The sequence below is a fragment of the Kogia breviceps genome, chromosome 7 (genome assembly GCF_026419965.1).
Source record: "Kogia breviceps isolate mKogBre1 chromosome 7, mKogBre1 haplotype 1, whole genome shotgun sequence".
In the NCBI taxonomy this organism is placed as follows: Eukaryota; Metazoa; Chordata; class Mammalia; order Artiodactyla; family Physeteridae; genus Kogia; species Kogia breviceps.
This window is the reverse complement of record NC_081316.1, coordinates 64,576,412-64,596,281: the sequence shown is the minus strand read 5'-3', so window position 1 is coordinate 64,596,281 and position 19,870 is coordinate 64,576,412. Positions and strand designations below refer to the sequence as shown.

General features: G+C 37.4%; 1 protein-coding gene across 1 annotated transcript in view; it reads left to right on the top strand.

Annotated features, from left to right (window-relative positions):
* The window catches only part of UVRAG (UV radiation resistance associated), a 383,943-nt gene that overhangs the window by 341,798 nt on the left and 22,275 nt on the right, over nucleotides 1-19,870 (top strand). Inside the window, 1 exon segment of the mRNA XM_059067816.2 lies at nucleotides 14,631-14,722. Within this exon segment, the coding sequence (XP_058923799.1) occupies nucleotides 14,631-14,722 (92 nt within the window).

Below are 19,870 nucleotides of genomic sequence, written 5' to 3'. Positions count from 1 at the left end.
TGTATGAACTAGTTAATTTCAATTACAAGAGTTCTAATATCGCAGTTGATGTGTCTATATATGTTGATTTGAGATGAAACCGGCATGTGCTCTGGAAAAATACTGTATTTTTATACAAAAAAGTGGTGTGGGAGAAGAAAACAGAGAAGATAATGAATGGAATTGACATGGTTATAGTGTTTGTTGAAGGCTAAATGTATTCATTGCTCTGGTTTTCTTTCCTCTTTTTTTTTTTTTTTTGGTTCCAGTAACCATAAAGCTAGATCGTCCTGGTTATTTTAGTATAGGGATTTTCTTCTGCTAGTAGACAGTAGCACTTGTTCATTTTTCTGGGGAAACCACTGAACATTGCTTCTCCCTACTTGCCATCTATTTTATCATCTATGTGTAGTTTTCACCTACTAGCCTGCTATAGAGTTGCACAGAAATTTAATTGCTCCCATGGAGTTCTAAACCAATCAGAGTAAAGCTGAAATTCAAGCTAATTGAAACCAAAATTACACTTAAAACTGCTTAGACTCTTTGGGTGGTGGTGCAGTAGGAAGTTGTTACAAAAGGTGTTTATTTCAGAGACTAATCTGTGGCAGTTAGACAGACCCAAAGCAACATTTTATTTGCCTGGATTTCTTGGCATCTGCCTTCCCCAGTAAGAATTTAGAGCAGAGGGAGCTGCTTTTGGGGAAGTGTCCTATTTATTGGTAGTAGTTGGGAAGGGCAGGTTTGGATGGAATGATGGAGAAAGATTTCTTAGAGAAAAGAGTACTTTATAGTCTTTTAACCTATCCTTCACAGCTGCCCCTGGAGTTGTTTTCCCCATTCACTTTCCTGCTTAAAACCCTGTAGTAGATTCTTACTGCTGTCAAGGAAGATAAATCCGAATTCTTGAGCTAAGTGCTCTAGGCCCTCAGCAGTTTTAATGAATACTCTCTAAAAATCAGGCCTCAGAAGTTTCCATTCTCTATAAAAATCCTGATTGAACTCTTACAACAATTTTATGAGACAAATATTGTTGGTCCTGTTTTATAGACAAGGCACAGATTGGTTCTGTACCTTGTTCAAGGTTACATACATTATATGGTGAGAACAGACTATGAGTCCAGCCAGTCACTCAGAAGACAGAGAGCTAATTCGCAGTACCTAGCCTAGTGGACACTAAATAAATATTTGCTGTATGAATAGGATGTGTAGGAACTTAGTAAATGTAGCTCTTTCTCTCCTTTCCCTATCCTTGTTCTTTCTTTCCCCCTTGGCCTCACTCCTTTAACTTCTTGTTTTTACTAATACCTTATCAGGGAGCTAACTTGTTAAAGAATTACTTAATAAAAATATAGATTTGTTCCTTTCCTGAAGTATTTACATTTTAATACCGGCTCATCTCTACCTGACATACTAGAGCATTAGACTGAACCCCATTTTACTCCCTCCATTTTTGGACACTTCCCTTAAGGTGTCCAGAAATGTATCTTCTGGAGACTCTTCCATCAGACCTACTCCTCAGTGAACACATAAAGATTTGACACCCTCTTAGCCAACTTTGACTTCTGAAACCATCAGAAGTGAGCAAAACCTGAAATGGGGCTGAGTGGACCGATGTTCCTTCATCACTCACATTGTGAATGTGAACTACCCTAACCATATTTTTATATCAAAATCCATAGATGCATGGTTCCTGTAACTTACAGAGCATTTAAAGTGGACTCGTAGAACTTTGAAAGGCTCTTGGAGATGACCTAGTCCAGGGGGGGGGTTTAAACTCCAGATGGGAATGCCTCCTTGGCTCTAACTCTACTCCCCAACAACTGCCTACAGTTAGAGCAGTTTCCTATTTATTAAACACTTCAGGCTTCTACATAACATTTCATGTGAACGAAGGATTCCAGGGCTACCAAAAAAAGAAGTTTGAAAATTATTTGACTAGCCCAGGCAGGGAAGGGACTTATTCGTAGCCATACAGCAGAGCTGTGTCTTTCACCCAGGTATTCTGATCACCCACATCATGAGTCAATCTTTCCACTTCACTGTGTAATTATTTTAAAGATATTGATACATATATGTGGGTTTTTTTAAATTTATTTATTTTATTTTTGGCTGTGTTGGGTCTATGTTGCTGCATGCAGGCTTTCTCTAGTTGCAGCAAGCGGGGACTACTCTGTTGCGGTACACAGGCATCTCACTGCAGTGGCTTCTCTTGTTGTGGAGCACGGGCTTTAGGTGTGCAGGCTTCAGTAGTTGTGGCTAGCAGGTTCTAGAGCGCAGGGTTAGTAGTTGTGGCGCATGGGCTTAGTTGCTCCACAACATGTGGGGTCTTCCCAGACTAAGGCCCAAACCCGTGTCCCCTGCATTGGCAGGTGGATTCTTAACCACTGCACCACCAGGGAGGCCCTATATATGTGTTTATTGCTGCCTCTCTCGAGTGCTTGTAGTCAGAAACTTAGTAAATTAGTAAAAATTAGCTTTTAAAAAGGTGAACTATGTACTTAAGATTTTTTCCCCTTTGATCTGAATTCTGTTGTTCTCCTTTTCATATTCTAATCATAGTTAAGTGATAAGCCATTTTTGAGCACCAGTTTTATGCCCAGCTTAGTGATAGATGCTATGATAATGATATAATATATAGAGAGAGTATATATGTAGCATGATGATAATAGGTATACTTTATTGAGCATTTACTATGTACCAGATATCATTTTGGGTCCTCTACATACTTTATCATATTTAAACTTTATAACAGCTCTGCAAGGCAGATAACATCCCATTTACAAGAATTGACTTACCCAAAGTCAAACAGCTAATAAGTGACAGCACTGGTATTTCAAACCCAGATTGTCTGCATCTATGCTCATTGCAGTGTGTCAAGATGCCTCTCATTCCCTCCCATACAGCATTAATTTTAACTTACTGATTAATTAATTAACAAATATCTTTTAAGTATCTATTCAATTAGTTTAGGCTTTCCAAAGACAGCAAATGGAAAGGTGGTGTAGGAAGGGATTTTGCAGAGGGGTAAAATGCCCCCTATCCTGGAGTAATCAGAGACCTTCCTACAGGAAATGGAACTGGCAATGGCTCTTTGAGAATGGACAGAATATGACCAGATGGAACAGAAGCAAGAACTACAATCCTGCAGCCTGTGGAACAAAAACCACATTCACAGAAAGATAGATAAGATGAAAAGATAGAGGGCTATATACCAGATGAAGGAACAAGATAAAACCCCAGAAAAACAACTAAATGAACTGGAGATAGGCAACTTTCCAGAAAAAGAATTCAGAATAATGATAGTGAAGATGATCCAGGACCTCGGAAAAAGAATGGAGGCAAAGATCGAGAAGATGTAAGAAATGTTTAACAAATCTCTAGAAGAATTAAAGAACAAATAAACAGAGATGAACAATACAACAACTGAAATGAAAAATACACTAGAAGGAGTCAATAGCAGAATAACTGAGGCAGAAGAACGGATAAGTGACCTGCAAGACAGAATGGTGGAATTCACTGCTGCAGAACAGAATAAAGAAAAAAGAATGAAAAGAAATGAAAACAGCCTAAGAGACCTCTGGGACAACATTAAACACAACATTCGCATTATAGGGGCCTCAGAAGGAGAAGAGTGAGGGAAAGGACCCAAGAAAATATTTGAAGAGATTATAGCCAAAAACTTCCCTAACGTGGGAAAGGAAATAGCCAAACAAGTCCAGGAAGCACACAGAGTCCCATACATGATAAACCCAAGGAGAAACACAATGAGATACACAGTAATCAAATTGGCAAAAATTAAAGACAAAGAAAAATTATTGAAAGCAGCAAGGGAAATACAACAAATAACATACAAGGGAACTCCCATAAGATTAACAGCTGATTTCTCAGCAGAAACTCTACAAGCAAGAAGGGAGTGGCATGATATATTTAAAGTGATGAAAGGGAAGAACATACAACCAAGATTACTCTACCTGGCAAGGATCTCATTCAGATTTGATGGAGAAATCAAAAGCTTTACAGACAAGCAAAAGCTAAGAGAATTCAGCACCACCAAACCGGCTTTCCAACAAATGCTAAAGGAACTTCTCTAAGTGGGAAACACAAGAGAAGAAAAGGAGCTACAAAAACAAACCCAAAACAGTTAAGAAAATGGTAATAGGAACATACATATCAATAACTATCTTAAATGTGAATGGATTAAATACTCCAACCAAAAGACACAGGCTTGCTGAATGGATACAAAAACAAGACTCATAAATATATGCTGTCTACAAGAGACCCACTTCAGACCTAGGGACACATACAGACTGAAAGTGAGGAGATGGAAAAAGATATTCCATGCAAATGAAAATCAAAAGAAAGCTGGAGTAGCAATACTCATATCAGATGAAATAAACTTCAAAATAAAGAATGTTACAAGAGACAAGGAAGGACACTACATAATGATCAAGGGATCAATCCAAGAAGAAGATATAACAATTATAAATATATATGCACCCAACATAGGAGCACCTCAATACATAAGGCAACTGCTAACAGCTATAAAAGAGGAAATCGACAGTAAAACAATAACAGTGGGGGACTTTAACACCTCAATTACACCAATGGACAGATCATCCAGACAAAATTAATAAGGACACACAAGCTTTAAATGACACAATAGACCAGATAAATTTAATTATACTTATAGGACATTCCAGCCAAAAACAGCAGAGTACACTTTCTTCTCAAGTGCACAAGGAACATTCTCCAGGATAGATCACATCTTGGGTCACAAATCAAGCCTCAGTAAATTTAAGAACATTGAAATCATATCAAGCATCTTTTCTGACCACAATGCTATGAGATTAGAAATCACAGGGGAAGAAAAACGTAAAAAACACAAACACATGGAGGCTAAACAATACGTTACTAAATAACCAAGAGATCACTGAAGAAATCAAAGAGGAAATCAAAAATTACCTAGAGACAAATGACAATGAAAACATTACGATCCAAAACCTATGGTATGCAGCAAAAGCAGTTCTAAGAGGGAAGTTTATAGCTATACAAGCCTACCTCAATAAACTAGAAATATCTCAAATAAACAATCTAACCTTACACCTAAAGGAACTAGAGAAAGAACAAAGAAAACCCAGAGTTAGCAGAAGGAAAGAAATCATAAAGATCAGAGCAGACATAAATGAAATAGGAACAAAGAAAACAATAGCAAAAGTTAATAAAACTAAAAGCTGGTTCTTTGAGAAGATAAACAAAATTGATAAACCATTAGCCAGACTCATCAAGAAAAAGAGGGAGAGGACTCAAATCAATAACATTAGAAATGAAAAAGGAGAAGTTACAACAGACACCACAGAAATACAAAGCATCCTAAGAGACTACTACAAGCAACTCTATGCCAATAAAATGGACAACATGGAAGAAATGGACAAATTCTTAGAAAGGTATAACCTTCCAAGACTGAACCAGGAAGAAATAGAAAATATGAACACACCAATCACAAGTAATGAAATTGAAACTGTGATTAAAAATCTTCCAGCAAACAAAAGTCCAGGACCAGATGGCTTCACAGGTGAATTCTGTCAAACATTTAGAGAAGAGCTAACACCCATCCTTCTCAAACTCTTCCCAAAAATTGCAGAGGAAGGAACACTCCCAAACTCATTCTATGAAGCCACCATTACCCTGATACCAAAACCAGACAAAGATACTACAAAAAAAGAAACTTACAGACCAATATCACTGATGAATATAGATGCAAAAATCCTCAACAAAATACTAACAAACAGAATCCAGCAGCACACTAAAAGGATCATACACCATGACCAAGTGGAATTTATCCCAGGGATGCAAGGATTCTCCAATATATGCAAATCAATCAATGTGATACACCATATTAACAAATTGAAGAAGAAGAAACATATGATCATCTCAGTAGATGCAGAAAAAGCTTTTGACAAAATTCAACACCCATTTATGATAAAAACTCTCCAGAAGTGGGCATAGAGGGAACTTACCTCAACACAGTAAAAGGCATATACGACAAACCCACAGCAAACATCATTCTCAATGGTGAAAAACTGAAAGGATTTCCTCTAAGATCAGGAAGAAGACAAGGATGTCCACTCTCACAACTGTTGTTCAACAGTTTTTGGAAGTCCTCGCCATGGCAATCAGAGACGAAAAAGAAATAAAAGGAATACAAATTGGAAAAGAAGAAGTAAAACTGTCAGTGTTTGCAGATGACATGATACTATACAAAGAGAATCCTAAAGATGCCACCAGGAAACTACTAGAGCTAATCAATGAATTTGGTAAAGTTTCAGGATACAAAATTAATGCACAGAAATCTCTTGCATTCCTATACACTAACGATGAAAAATCTGAAAAAGAAATTAAGGAAACACTCCCGTTTACCATTGCAACAAAAAGAATGAAATACCTAGGAATAAACCTACCTCGGGAGACAAAAGACCTGTATGCAGAAAACTATAAGACACTGATGAAAGAAATTAAAGATGAAACCAACAGATGGAGAGATATACCATGTTCTTGGATTGGAAGAATCAATATTGTGAAAATGACTATACTACCCAAAACAATCTACAGATTCAATGCAATCCCTATCAAATTACCAATGGCATTTTTTACGGAACTGGAACAAAAAATCTTAAAATTTGTATGGAGACACAAAAGACCCCGAATAGTCAAAGCAGTCTTGACAAAAAAAAAAAAAAACAGAGTTGGAGGAATAGGCTCCCTGACTTCAGACTATACTACAAAGATACAGTAATCAAGACAATATGGTACTGGCACAAAAATAGAAATATAGATCAATGGAACAGGAGAGAAAGCCCAGAGATAAACCCATGCAGCTATGGTCAACTAATCTATGACAAAGGAGGCAAGGATATACAATGGAGAAAAGACAGTCTCTTCAATAAGTGGTGCTGGGAAAACTGGACAGCTACATGTAAAAGAATGAAATTAGAACACTCCCTAACACCATACACAAAAATAAACTCAAAATGTATTAGAGACCTAAATGTAAGACCGGACACTATAAAATTCTTAAAGGAAAACATAGGAAGAACACTCATTGACATAAATCACAGCAAGATCTTTTTTGATCCACCTCCTAGAGCAATGGAAATAAAAACAAAAATAAACAAATGGGACCTAATGAAATTTAAAAGCTTTTTCAAAGCAAAAGGAAACTACAAACAAGATGAAAAGACAACCCTCAGAATGGGAGAAAATATTTGCAAAGAAATCAACAGACAAAGGATTAATCTCCAAAATATATAAACAGCTCATGCAGCTCAATATCAAAAAACAAACAACGCAATCTAAAAATGGGCAGAAGACCTAAATAGACATTTCTCCAAAGAAGACATACAGATGGCCAAGAAGCACATGAAAAGCTGCTCAACATCACTCATTATTAGAGAAATGCAAATCAAGACTACTATGAGGTATCACATCACACCAGTGAGAATGGGCATCATCAGAAAATCTACAAACAACAAATGCTGGAGAGGGTGTGGAGAAAGGGAACCCTCTTGCACTGTTGGTGGGAATGTAAATTGATACAGCCACTATGGAGAACAGTATGGAGGTTCCTCAAAAAACTAAAAATAGAACTACCATACGACCCAGCAATCCCACTATTGGGCATATACCCAGAGAAAACCATAATTCAAAAAGACACATGCACCCCAATGTTTCATTGCAGCGCTATTCACAATAGCCAGGTCATGGAAGCAACCTAAATGCCCATCGACAGATGAATGGATAAAGAAGATGTGGATTATATATACAATGTGTACATATATACAATGGAATATTACTCAGCCATGAATAGGAACGAAATTGGGTCGTTTGTAGAGATGTGGATGAATCTAGAGACTGTCATACAGAGTGAAGTAAGTCAGAGAGAGAAAAACAAATATCATATATTAACACATATATGTGGAACCTAGAAAAATGGTATAGATGAACCGGTTTGCAGGGCAGAAATTGAGACACAGAACTAGAGAACAAACGTATGGACACCAAGGGGGGAAAGTGGTGGGGGGTGGGGGTGTGCTGAATTGGGAGATTGGGATTGACATGTATACACTGATGTGTATAAAACGGATAACTAATAAGAATCTGCTGTATAAAAAAATAAATAAAATTCGAAAAGAGAATATGACCAGATGTAGGATGCCTAGAGGGAGACTGGGAGACAGGAAAGAGAGCTGTCTGCCAGAGTGGTGAGTTCTGAATAAACCATTGTTAGCCAATACTGGAAAGCTCTTTTTTATATATATGTATATATATAGGGGACTTCATGATAAGCAAATTGAATATACTCATTTATGTTGGCTCCCTAGTGAAATGCTACTAATAAAGATAAAATAGTTTAAAATTGTAAACACACAAGGACGAAAAGAACAGAAGAGACAAGAGCAGGTAATAGAGTCGACAACATTTTAGAAAATCACAAGCAAATAAATGAGTGATAAACTGAGTTGGCAGAATGGAAAAAACTAAAAGCTAAAGCCTTCAAGAAGCAATGTAGTTCAAGCCATAGAAGTCCAGAAGATCTTAGGATTTGGAGTTATCAAGTACCTCATACAGTGTAGGGTAAGGAATAAGTCTAAGAACAGGAGGATTAGTTGAAAGTCTATAGAAAGAGAAGTAAGACTCCCAGTTCACTCACCACTCTACATAGTCAAGCAACAACCCCAGCACACACCCCAGTGGGAGACTGGAGGTTTACTTTCTGAAGAAAATCAAACCCAAGAAGCTTTGGACTCTGAACTGCCTGGTATACTGGGGCAAGAAGTAAGACGCCTTTACTAAAAACAAGGGGATTCAGTGAAAGTCCTACATACCAACATTGAATTCCCCAACCACTTTTTCCTGCTTAACTCCCAAAATGGGATCTAGATTATACCCCTAGGCAGAAGGTTGGAGGATGCTTTCTGGAAAAAAACAGTCCGAGCAATGAGAGCTGCTGGGCTGGCATGTCCCCCACAGAAAGGGCTCACCCACTCATTCTACAGTGAAGTACCCAGTCAGCAAGCACTGCCAATACACAGACTATCTGATCAGTTTTTAAAGTCTCATTCATAAAGAAGAATTGACAACCAAAGATTACTGGACATTAAATAAAGCCTCGTGTTTTTTTTTTAAGTCTGAAACAAACAAAAAGAAAGAAAGAAACCCAAAAGTAACAGAAAATGGAGAAGGGGGAGACAAAAAAACAATAATAATGATAATAGAAAATAATCGGAATTAGAGGATAAGAGTTTTATACTGAAAGGACTCACTAGCAAGGTAAACAAAAGCAAAATAAACAAATGGGACCGCATCAGACTATAAATATTCTGCACAACAAAGGAAAGTATCAACAAAATGAAAAGGCACCTACTGAATGGGAGAAGATATTTGCAAGTGATATATCTGATAAGGAGTTAGTATCCAAGATATACAAAGAACTCAACATCAAAAAAACAACCAACCAGATTAAAAAATGGACAGAGGACCTGAATAGACATTTTCCCAAAGACACAGAGATGGCCCATAGATACATGAAAAGATGCTCAACATCACTAACCACCAGGGAAATGCAAATCCAAACCACAATGAGATATCATCTCACACCTGTCAGAATGGCTATTATGAAAAAGATAAGAAATAACAAGTGTTGACAAGGATGTGGAGAAAGGGAACCCTTGTGTACTGTTGGTACAACCACTATGGAAAGCAGTATGGAGGCTCTTCAAAAAATAAAAAATAGAACTGCTGCACAATCCAGCAATTCCAAGTCTTGTATTTTTCTAAAGAAAACAAAAACACTAATTTGCAAAGATGTATGCACCCCTATGTTCATTGCTGCATTATTCACAATAGCCAAGATATGGAAGCAACCTAAGTGCCCATCAATAGATGAATGGATAAAGACGATGTGGGGTATACATGCATGTGCACGTACACATACACTGGAATATTACTCAGCCATAAAAGAGAACAAAATCTTGCCATTTGCAATAACATGGATAGACCTAGAGGGTATTATGCTAAGTGAAATAAGTCAGACAGCAAAAGACAAATACTATATGAGTTCACTTATATGTGGAATCTAAAAAACAAAACAAATGAACAAACATAACAAAACAGAAATAGAGTCAGAGCTACAAAGAACAAACAGGTGGTTGCCAGAGGAAGGCCAGTATGTGGGGGAAGGAGTGAAATAGGTGAGGGTAATTAAGAGATACAAACTTTCAGTTACAAAATAGATGAGCCACAAGGATGAGATGTACAGTGTGGGGAATATAGTCAATAATAATATCTTTGTATGGTGACAGATGGTAACAAGACTTATTGTGATGATCATTTTGTAATGTATAGAAATAATCGAATCACTGTGTTTTACACCAGGAACTAACATAGTGTTGTAGGTCAGTTATACTTCAAAAACGAACTCATAGAAAGATTTCTGGTTACTAGAGGTAGGGGTGAGATGGGAGGGTGGGAATTGGGTGAAGGTAGTCAAAAGGTACAAACTTCCAGTTATAAGATAAGTAAGCACTAGGGATGTAATGTATACCATGATTAATATAATTAACACTGTTGTGTGTTATATATGAAAGTTAAGAGTAAAGTTTAAGAGTTCTCATCACAAGGAAAGAATATTTTTTTTCTTTAATTTTGTGTCTATATTACATGATGGCTGTTCTCTAAACTTATTGTGGTAATCATTTCATGATGTATGTAAAGTCAAATCATTATGCAGTATACCTTTAACTTATACAGAGCCATATATCAGTTATATCTCAATAAAACTGGAAGGAAATAAACAAACAAAACAAAACAAGAACAAAGGACTCACTGAAGTGAGATCAAAACAGTGAAGAAAAAAATACCCAAACAAAAGCTTATCACTGTGAAATTTGTGACTACTGAGGTTAAAGAATAAAATCCTAAAAGCCTCCAGAGAGAGGAATCAGCTCACACACAAAGGATCAGGAATCAGAATGTTATCTGGTTTCTCAGTTGCCACATGCAAAGTTAAATGACAGTGAAACAATACTTCAGAAACTCCAAAGGAAAAATCATTTCAGTCTTGAATTTTATATGCAAGCAAACTATCATTCAAGTGTGAGAATGCAATAAAGGTATTTTTAAATATTCAAGGTGTTTAAAAAAATACCTCTCATGTGGCCCTTTCTCAGAAAGCTGTTATAGAATATGCTCCACCAAAATGAGGCAGTAAATCAAAAAAGAAGTGATGAGATCTAGGAAACAAGAGCCTCAGCACAGAAGTACAGTTGGCCCTCTGTATCCACCAACGCAAAACCCTGGATATGGAGGGTTGACTATGTTCATTGTACATTCAACACCATTTTATATGAGGGACTTAAACATCCACGGAGTTTGGTGTCTGCAGGGGCTCCTGGAGCTGATCCCCTGGGGATACAGGGGGATGACTGTAAACAAAATTTCCAGGATTATGGTGAAAGAAGGTTCTAGGAAGGTAACAATGGAACCAGCCTAGAGAGCAGCCTGTTCAGATTGGAGCAGAGAGAAGGGTGCTTCAGGAAACAATCTCCAAGGGGGGAAATGGGCTTGATAGATTATATGGTGTCTTTAATCAGATTGGGAAGGATTTAAGGTTTTGTCCTAATTGGGGGAAAATCTAGTGATAGGTACATGGATACTCAACAAGTAGTACTATCCACAAGATAGGTAGTCAACAAGTGGGGAAAATGGCAATTATCACTTCAGGAAAAACAAACAAAAGGTCAAAAAAGGAATAGTATACTATATGGCTTAGCAGTGAACAGTATTTTTGTAGGTATAAGGTAAACACTAAATATTGATTTAACAAAAAATGTTATATTAAAAAATAATTGAATATCTTGAGAGGAGGAGGAGAAGAATATTTGGGAGAGTGGAGAGTTAAATCCTATTTAATAAGAAGTCATTAGGTAATGTATGGGGATAAGGAGATAAAATGTGCTAAGAAAAGAGCTAAATTCTCATTTTACATAGCACGAACATAGTAGATGATGTCTAAACGAGGGGGAAAGAATAAGAAATATTAATATAAGTGTATTATTTAGAAATATGAAGGTAAAGAAGAAACAACTAAAAGTAGTCACTACCGAAGAGCAAAAACTGCTGCTTTTTCATTGTAAGCCTTTCAGTAGGTTAGACTTAAAACAGTACATGTACTTTAAAATTTTAATATATTATTATGTATGAATTTCTATTTTAGTTCTGTATGTTGAAAGTTAAGAGGGCTACATGATAGAAAGAATTCAGAGTTGTTATTGAGAGGTTCTAGCCTTGGCTTTGTCCCTTATCAGCTTTGAGACCTTGGGCAGGACACTTGTCTTACTGAGCCTTAGTTTCTTCATTTATGAAAGGATGGAGGTTGGAAAAGATAATCTCCACGATCTCTTTAAGCTAGATATCCCGAGATTCTATGATAAAGATAATAATGCTATACAACAAATGAAGAGTTAAGACTTGGATGGAGGCTTGAAATTCCCACATTTTCCTTTTTTAGCTGAAATCAGACTTGGAGAGAAATTTTCACTGTGGTCTCTGAAAAGAATTCAACACCCACCTTCCATTGTGGAGCCTGGGGCAGGCAGTTGACTACATACTGGCTCAGGGACACATAGCTTAGCGTTATTTTAGTATGGGGTGGTTTTATTTTTTTGATATTTAATATATTTCAGTATGAATCACAGGTGAAATTTCCATGCCACGTGTAAACAATTTCACTTTTTTATTGAAACAATTCAGGAATGTCATATTGGGATGTCAGCCATTTTACTTTTATCAATGTATGGAAAAAAATGCTTTTATATTAATATAAGAAATGATGTCATTTAATATGGAGGAGATCTTATAATTCAAGGTCAGCAAATCTCAGGAGGTGATTTAGGTCACCAAGCTAGCTTTGGAAAAGGAAAAGAATATTTTCCCTTTGTCTTCTCAAGATTTTGTTTTTTGGGGTTTTTTTTAACCAATTTTCCTTTTAGACTTTGGGGTAGCTGGTGTAGTGGCATGGTTGTGAAAAGGAGACTCTGACTAATAATATCTTTGCCATTGAAACATGTGGCTTTGGAGAATTTCCTTGCTCTTTTTCTCAGCTTCAGTTTTCCCATCTGCACAAGAAAAGGATTAGCTTAAATAATATTCAAGATACCTTTTAGCAGTGACCTCTCCGGATTTGGAGCACAGGCTCCGGACGTGCAGGCTCAGCGGCCATGGCTCACGGGCCCAGCCGTTCCGCGACATGTGGGATCTTCCCAGACCGGGGCACGAACCCGTGTCCCCTGCATCGGCAGGCGGACTGTCAACCACTGCGCCACCAGGAAAGCCCACCTTTTAGCTTTAACATTCTATGTTTCTACCTCCTTATTTTATGTGTGTATTCAGACCATTCAAGAGACCTGATTGGGTTTGAGGGTTTCTTGTTAAAGTTCAGTGTAGTGAGAGTGAACTCTTTGTCTGTTAAATGTCACTCACACTTAAGTGAAAAGTCAATAGAGGACTAGATACAAACAAAAGAAAACTTACTTTGATTTTTTGTTGATAATGGTTTAATTTTTTTAAAGAGGAAAATATTTAAAAGTTTAACTTAGCCACTTTTAAATTAGGTGCTAGAAAAGTAAAACTTCAATACAGATGACCCTTCATATCTGTACATCAGTATGCAGTTTACAGAGTCCTTTCTTCATATATATTATGTCATTTGAAAAATACATTTCTACAGGGCTGTGCTGTATACTTACTGTGTATTTGATGCTGTGTGTGTGAGCGTGTGTATGAATATGCACATATACTTACCTCGGGTCTCTATTATGTTTAGTGAAGGAAGCCAACAGTCTTCAGAGACAACGTGAGAGGAGACAGGAACAGACAGATGAAAACCATTTAGTAGGTTACCCAAGGCACATAGAAGGACACATAATTTTAGAAAATCAGCCTCTAGCAGGAATAAGTAAAGCTAAGAGCAGATCTTGCCCACAGGCCATAGTTTCCTCATACTAGCTCTATAGCTTTGTACTCTGGTCCTAGAGAAAGAGGAAAGTTAGAGGCACAAGAGAAATAACATAAAGCACAGCCTTTGTCAAAAGTGACTTGCTGTTTATTTGTTTAATAAGCGTTGACTGAGCACTCGCACTGTGTCAGACACTTGGGGATCAGAGATGGATACAACATGACCCTTATTCTTGATTCTACAAAGGGAAAAGGGTCAGTGTAAAAAGGGCCGAATGTGCTCAGAGTGTGTAATATCAACCTTCAGTACCTAAAATGAAATACTGGTTTTATGGTATATGTCCCTGGAGTTGATGTTAGCAAACTCTATAGGGGTCTTGGAAATATCCTGATTCCATAGTTGGTGGTTCTTAGTCAGACTTTCTCCAATGTCAGAGGGCAAAGGAGCAGGAAATAAGGAGGCTACCTTTAAACACCATCCAAAAAGTGAGGTTGATGATGTTGGGATCATACACTCACATTTCCTCTTTCAGCGTTTAAAAGGGTGGGGGCGGGGGGGACTTGTTTAGTGAATCATGTTTGGGAAGCATTGCCTAGTATCTGCCAAAATTTCTTTTAATTCTGTTTTTCCACCTTTGCAGCTAAGATATCAACATGGACTAGGGACTCCAGACTTGAGGCAAACCCTCCCTAACCTGAAAAACTTCGTGGAGCTCGGACTAATGGTCAGGTGGTGAGTACCTTTAATACCCAGAAACTGCAATGTGGATAATAATCCTGAGAAACTTGCCTGACTTCCACATCGCTCCACACCTGCCTTCTGGGTTTTCTTCTGTAATAAGATATCTGAAGAAAAGGAAAGGCAGCCATCATACTTGTGTAGGTCTAAGCTCCAGTCTGGCTAAGAGGGCGAAGCACCCACGAAGGGGGGCAGGTTCAAAGGAATATTGTTTGGACATGGGAAGGTTGGCGGGACAAGGAATCCTTGAGCGCTTGGCTGAAGCAGAGACCGGAGGATAGCCATGTGATTCGTAAAAGGGGGACATGGAGCCCCCAGGACTTTGCCAAAGAACAGGCGAAGGACAGAATAAGCGTCAGGATCAGTGGTTGTGAGAGTGAAGGGAAGGAAGCACACAAGGAATAGGTCAGGCTGTCAGGACCTAGTCTGAGACCAAGAGACACACACACACTGGAACGTTTCTCATATGTGATGTCAGTGCCTATTGTGCCATAAGGGCAAGCGGCTGCCTAAAAGTGCTTTGTCAGGATGTACATGACCCTCTTCCAAAGACAAGGGGAGAGGGAAAGTGATGCAAAGAAAACATTAGATGATTCGTTTGACTTAAATGAATGGAAAGCTGTTGGCTCAAGTCATTTAGTAATTCGAATCCTTGGTTGATGAGCAATGACAAAATCACATGAATTCAAATCAGGCCTTTAGAGTTAGACAACTGGGAACAGCATGGTTTCTTCTACAGAGCACTGGCTTCTGATCCCGAATCTTTTTCTGATTTGCTATGTGAATTTTTTTTTAAGTTTTGAGATTCCTTTATTCAAGCCAAATTGTTCAACCTTTATCACAGTTTAACAACCTATTTTAAAAACCTCAAATAGGGCTTCCCTGGTGGCGCAGTGGTTGAGAGCCCGCCTGCCGATGCAGGAGACACAGGTTCGTGCTCCGGTCCGGGAAGATCCCACATGCCGTGGAGCGGCTGGGCCCGTGAGCCATGGCTGCTGAGCCTGCGCGTCCAGAGCCTGTGCTCCGCAACGGGAGAGGCCGCAACAGTGAGAGAGGCCCATGTACCGCAAAAAAAAAAAAAAAAAAAACCTCAAATAAATAAGTTATCTATGTAACCTTGACATTTCAATTTTCTGATTTGCTGTGTGAATTTAAACTCGTACCGCTCTGAAACGTAATTTCCTCATCTATAATCCCTGCTCATCTCACTGGTTTGTGGTGAGAATGTAGGTGGAAAAATAATTCGTGGGGAGGAAAGTACAAGAATAGTTTCAGTTTCTTCTGTGCCATCAGACAGGCCTTGAGGATAACAAGAAAGTGACATCTATGATTTACCTTTGACGTTTTCTGTTTTCGTCTCATGATCTTCAAAATGCAAATTCTGGATGTCTGACTTTAGATAGGACTTCTGTTAAGCAAATACACAATTGTTTAAAAAATTCTACTCAGAATATCAAAATAATTATAAAAAATTCGTGTTGATATGGTCCTGTATGCCCTGAGGAATGAGGTCTAGGAACTGAGTTTTAATGTAAAACAATAATAGTAATGATAATAATAATTTAAAAAGTGAGCTAGCAGGCATGTATTTAACATTGTCAGTGTAAAGTTCTGTGAAAGGTACTCTGGAGGTAACAAGAAGTATAAGGCTCAAGCCCTACCTTCAAGGGATTTGTGATCTAGTTGGAAACAAGGTATATAATTCATGAAAGGTTTTATAACACAAATGATAAATAACTTAAAATGATCAAAAAAAGAGGCAACTTACAGCACCACCTGATTAATCAACTAAAATGAATCTTGTTCAGTACAGACAGCAAATTGTCCCAGTGTCATTTATTGAAGACTCTATCTTTGGTCCACTGTTGATAACGCCGTCTCTTTCATACATCATGTTCACTTACACACAGATCTGTTTCCAGGCTCCCTATTCTGCTTCATCATTTTATTGTCTATCTATAGGCTAGTACCACATTTTTAATTAATATAAAGTGTAATTTCTATAAGTCTTATTGAGGTTTGAGCATCTCTCTTCCCCCTGACATTTGGAACCACTTGAGAGAGGAGATACAAGAGACAGACTAATAGGAATCAGAATGTCAGTTTTATTACTGATAAAGCTGCATTTTCCAAGTGGCTTTAGATCTATAATAAAAGGGCTTGCAAAGACATCACTCAAAATTAAACTTACTCTTGCAGTCACGATGTGAACTGGAGAACCTCAGGCTTTCCCCACAGAGGCTGGCCCTTAACTATACTGTAGAGGGCTGTCAGGTGACTCCTGCAAGAACCCAGATGGGGCTAAGCCAAGAATAACCAGGTTTTATTTTTCCCTCTATAAATTCACTGATTAGAAAAGGCCCTCCTCCTCTAAGAGCGAGCGGGAGGATGGAGAGAGTCCAAGAGTGTCACTCTTAAATCATGTTCCTTCATAGCAAGGGAAAAGGAAGATTTCCCCAACTTTCTTGATATCTGGTCGGGTGAGGCTTCTACTTATGATCCTTCTTCAAAACTCTTTTGGCTTTTCTGGACTTATGAACTCTATTTGAGTGATTTGACAGCTTTATGATATTGAGTCTTTCTAACTGTGAACATGGTGTCTCTTTATATGCTTTCTTTCTGTGTTTTAAACATAGCTCAGTGAAGTTTTAAAATTTTCTTCATAAACATCTTACACATCTTTTATTAGATACTTAGTCCTAGGTAGTTACCATTTTGGTTGCTGTTATAAATTTTTTTATTACAACATCCAACTTTTTTGTGGCTAGTATACAGGAATACTACTGATTTTTGTATTTTGAGAATGTATCCAGCAGCCTTGCTAACGTTAATTACAATGGTTTATCTTAGATTCTCTCAGATTTTTCTGTGGGTATGATCATATTTTTTTAGTGAATGATGGTGTTGTTTCTTCCTATTTTTACAACTTTTATTGCTTTTTCTTTTCCTTTGTTTTATTATGGAAGAGTAGCAGCAATAGTGGATATCCTTGTCTTATTCCTGACTTTAAAGAGAATGCTTCTTTTCACCATTAAGTATTATATTTATTGCATGTTTGGATAGATATTATTTATTAGCAAAAGGAAATTTCTTTCTATTCCCAGTTCACTGAGAGCTGCTTTTTTTAAAATCATGAATGTGTATATTTTGGACTTTATAAAATGCTTATTATGTTTATTGAGATTAACACTATATTCTTCTTTACTGTGTTAATAACTAGTAATACATTTTCTGATGTTAAGTCATCTTTGCCTCCTGGGCTATAATCTGCTTGGTTGTGATGAATTATTTTTTGTATATTGTTGGATTCGATTTGCTGATTTACTTTTTTATTTTTTTAAAAACTTATTTTATTGCAATATAGTTGATTTACAGTGTTGTGTTAGTTTCTGCTTTACAGCAAAGTGATTCAGTTATACATATATATACATTATTTTTCATATTCTTTTCCATTATGGTTTATCACAGAGGATGCTGAGTATAGTTCCCTGTGCTATACAGTAGGACCTTGTTGTTTATCCATTCTATGTAATAGTTTGCATCTGCTAATCCCAAACTCCCAATCCATCCCTCCCTTACCCCCTATCCCCCCTGGCAACCACAAGTTTGTTCTCTATGTCTGTGAGTCTGTTTCATAGATAAGTTCATTTGTGTCATATGTCAGATTCTACATATAAGTGATGTCATACGGTATTTGTCTTTCTCTTTCTTACTTCACTTAGTATGATAATCTCTAGGTCCATCCATGTTGCTGCAAATGGCATTATCTCATTCTTTTTTATGGCTGTGTAGTATTCCATTATAGATACAGGTATAGCTATATAGATCATATCTTTTTTAAAAATTTTATTGGCATATAGTTGATTTACAATGCTGTGTTAGTTTCAGGAGTACAGCATAGTGATTCAGTTATATATATACATATATTCATTCTTTTTCAGATGCTTTTCCCATATAGGTTATTACAGAATATTGAGTAGAGCTCCCTGTGCTATACAGTAGGTCCTTGTTGGTTATCTATTTTATATATAGTAGTGTGTGTTTGTTAATCCCAACCTCCTAATTTATCTCTCCCCCACCATGTTTCTCCTTTGGTAACCATTAGTTGGTTTTTTAGTCTATGTTTTGTAAATATGTTCATTTATATCATTTTTTAAATTAGATTCCATGATTTGCTAATATTTTTAGGATATCTGCCTCTGTAAATGAGATGAGGCTAGCCTATAATTTTTCTTTCTCATATAATAATCTTTGTCTGATTTTGGTAACAAGGTTGTAACAGCCTCATAAAATAAATTGAGGCTCTTTCCCTTCTTATCTATTATTCTTTTCTGTTATTCTTTTCTGTTCTCAGGAACAGTTTATGTAAGATAGGAATTATCTATATCTTGAAGGTCTGAAAAACCTAGTATTTCTCATTTGTTGAGAGGGAAAGTATAGATTTTTAGCTACTGACTTAATTTTTATGATGTTTATGAGTCTATTTATGTTCCGTTTTTCCAGTTCCTCCTTAACATACTCCAGTCTGATTTCAGTTCTATCAGTATACTGAAATTCCTTTTATCTAGGTAGGTGTCTAGAACTATGTTGCCAAACCCAGCAGCCACTTTTCCATCCTTATCCTACTAGTCTGTATTTAGTGGCATTTGGCCTTGCTGGCCATTCCTGCCTTCTTGAAACATTCTCCTTTCTTGGCTTCCACAATACTACCCTCCCCTGGTTTTCCTCCTTTCAGCTGCACTTTTTCTGCCTGTTTTTCCTGTTTGTCCTCCTTTTCTTGATCATTAAATATGGAGATCTCCATAGTATTCTCCTTTTCTCTCTCTTTCTTCTCAAGTGAGCTCATCCACTGCCCCCATTTTGAAAACCATCTATATGCTATGACCTTCCAAGTTATGTTTTCAGTGTAAACCTCTCCTGCAAACTCTATAGTCAGAGACCTGCTTGACACCTCCCCTTGGAGTATCACAGGCACCTCAGCTTCAACATCTAAAACTGTCCTTCACCAGGCTTCTTCAGCTCAGCAAATGACACCCTGTCTACCCAGTTGCTCAAACCAGAGAAACATCCTTGATTTCCTTCTTTGATTCACTCCTACCTGAGCCAGTCTAGTTCATCAGCAAACCATGTCATCTCTACCCA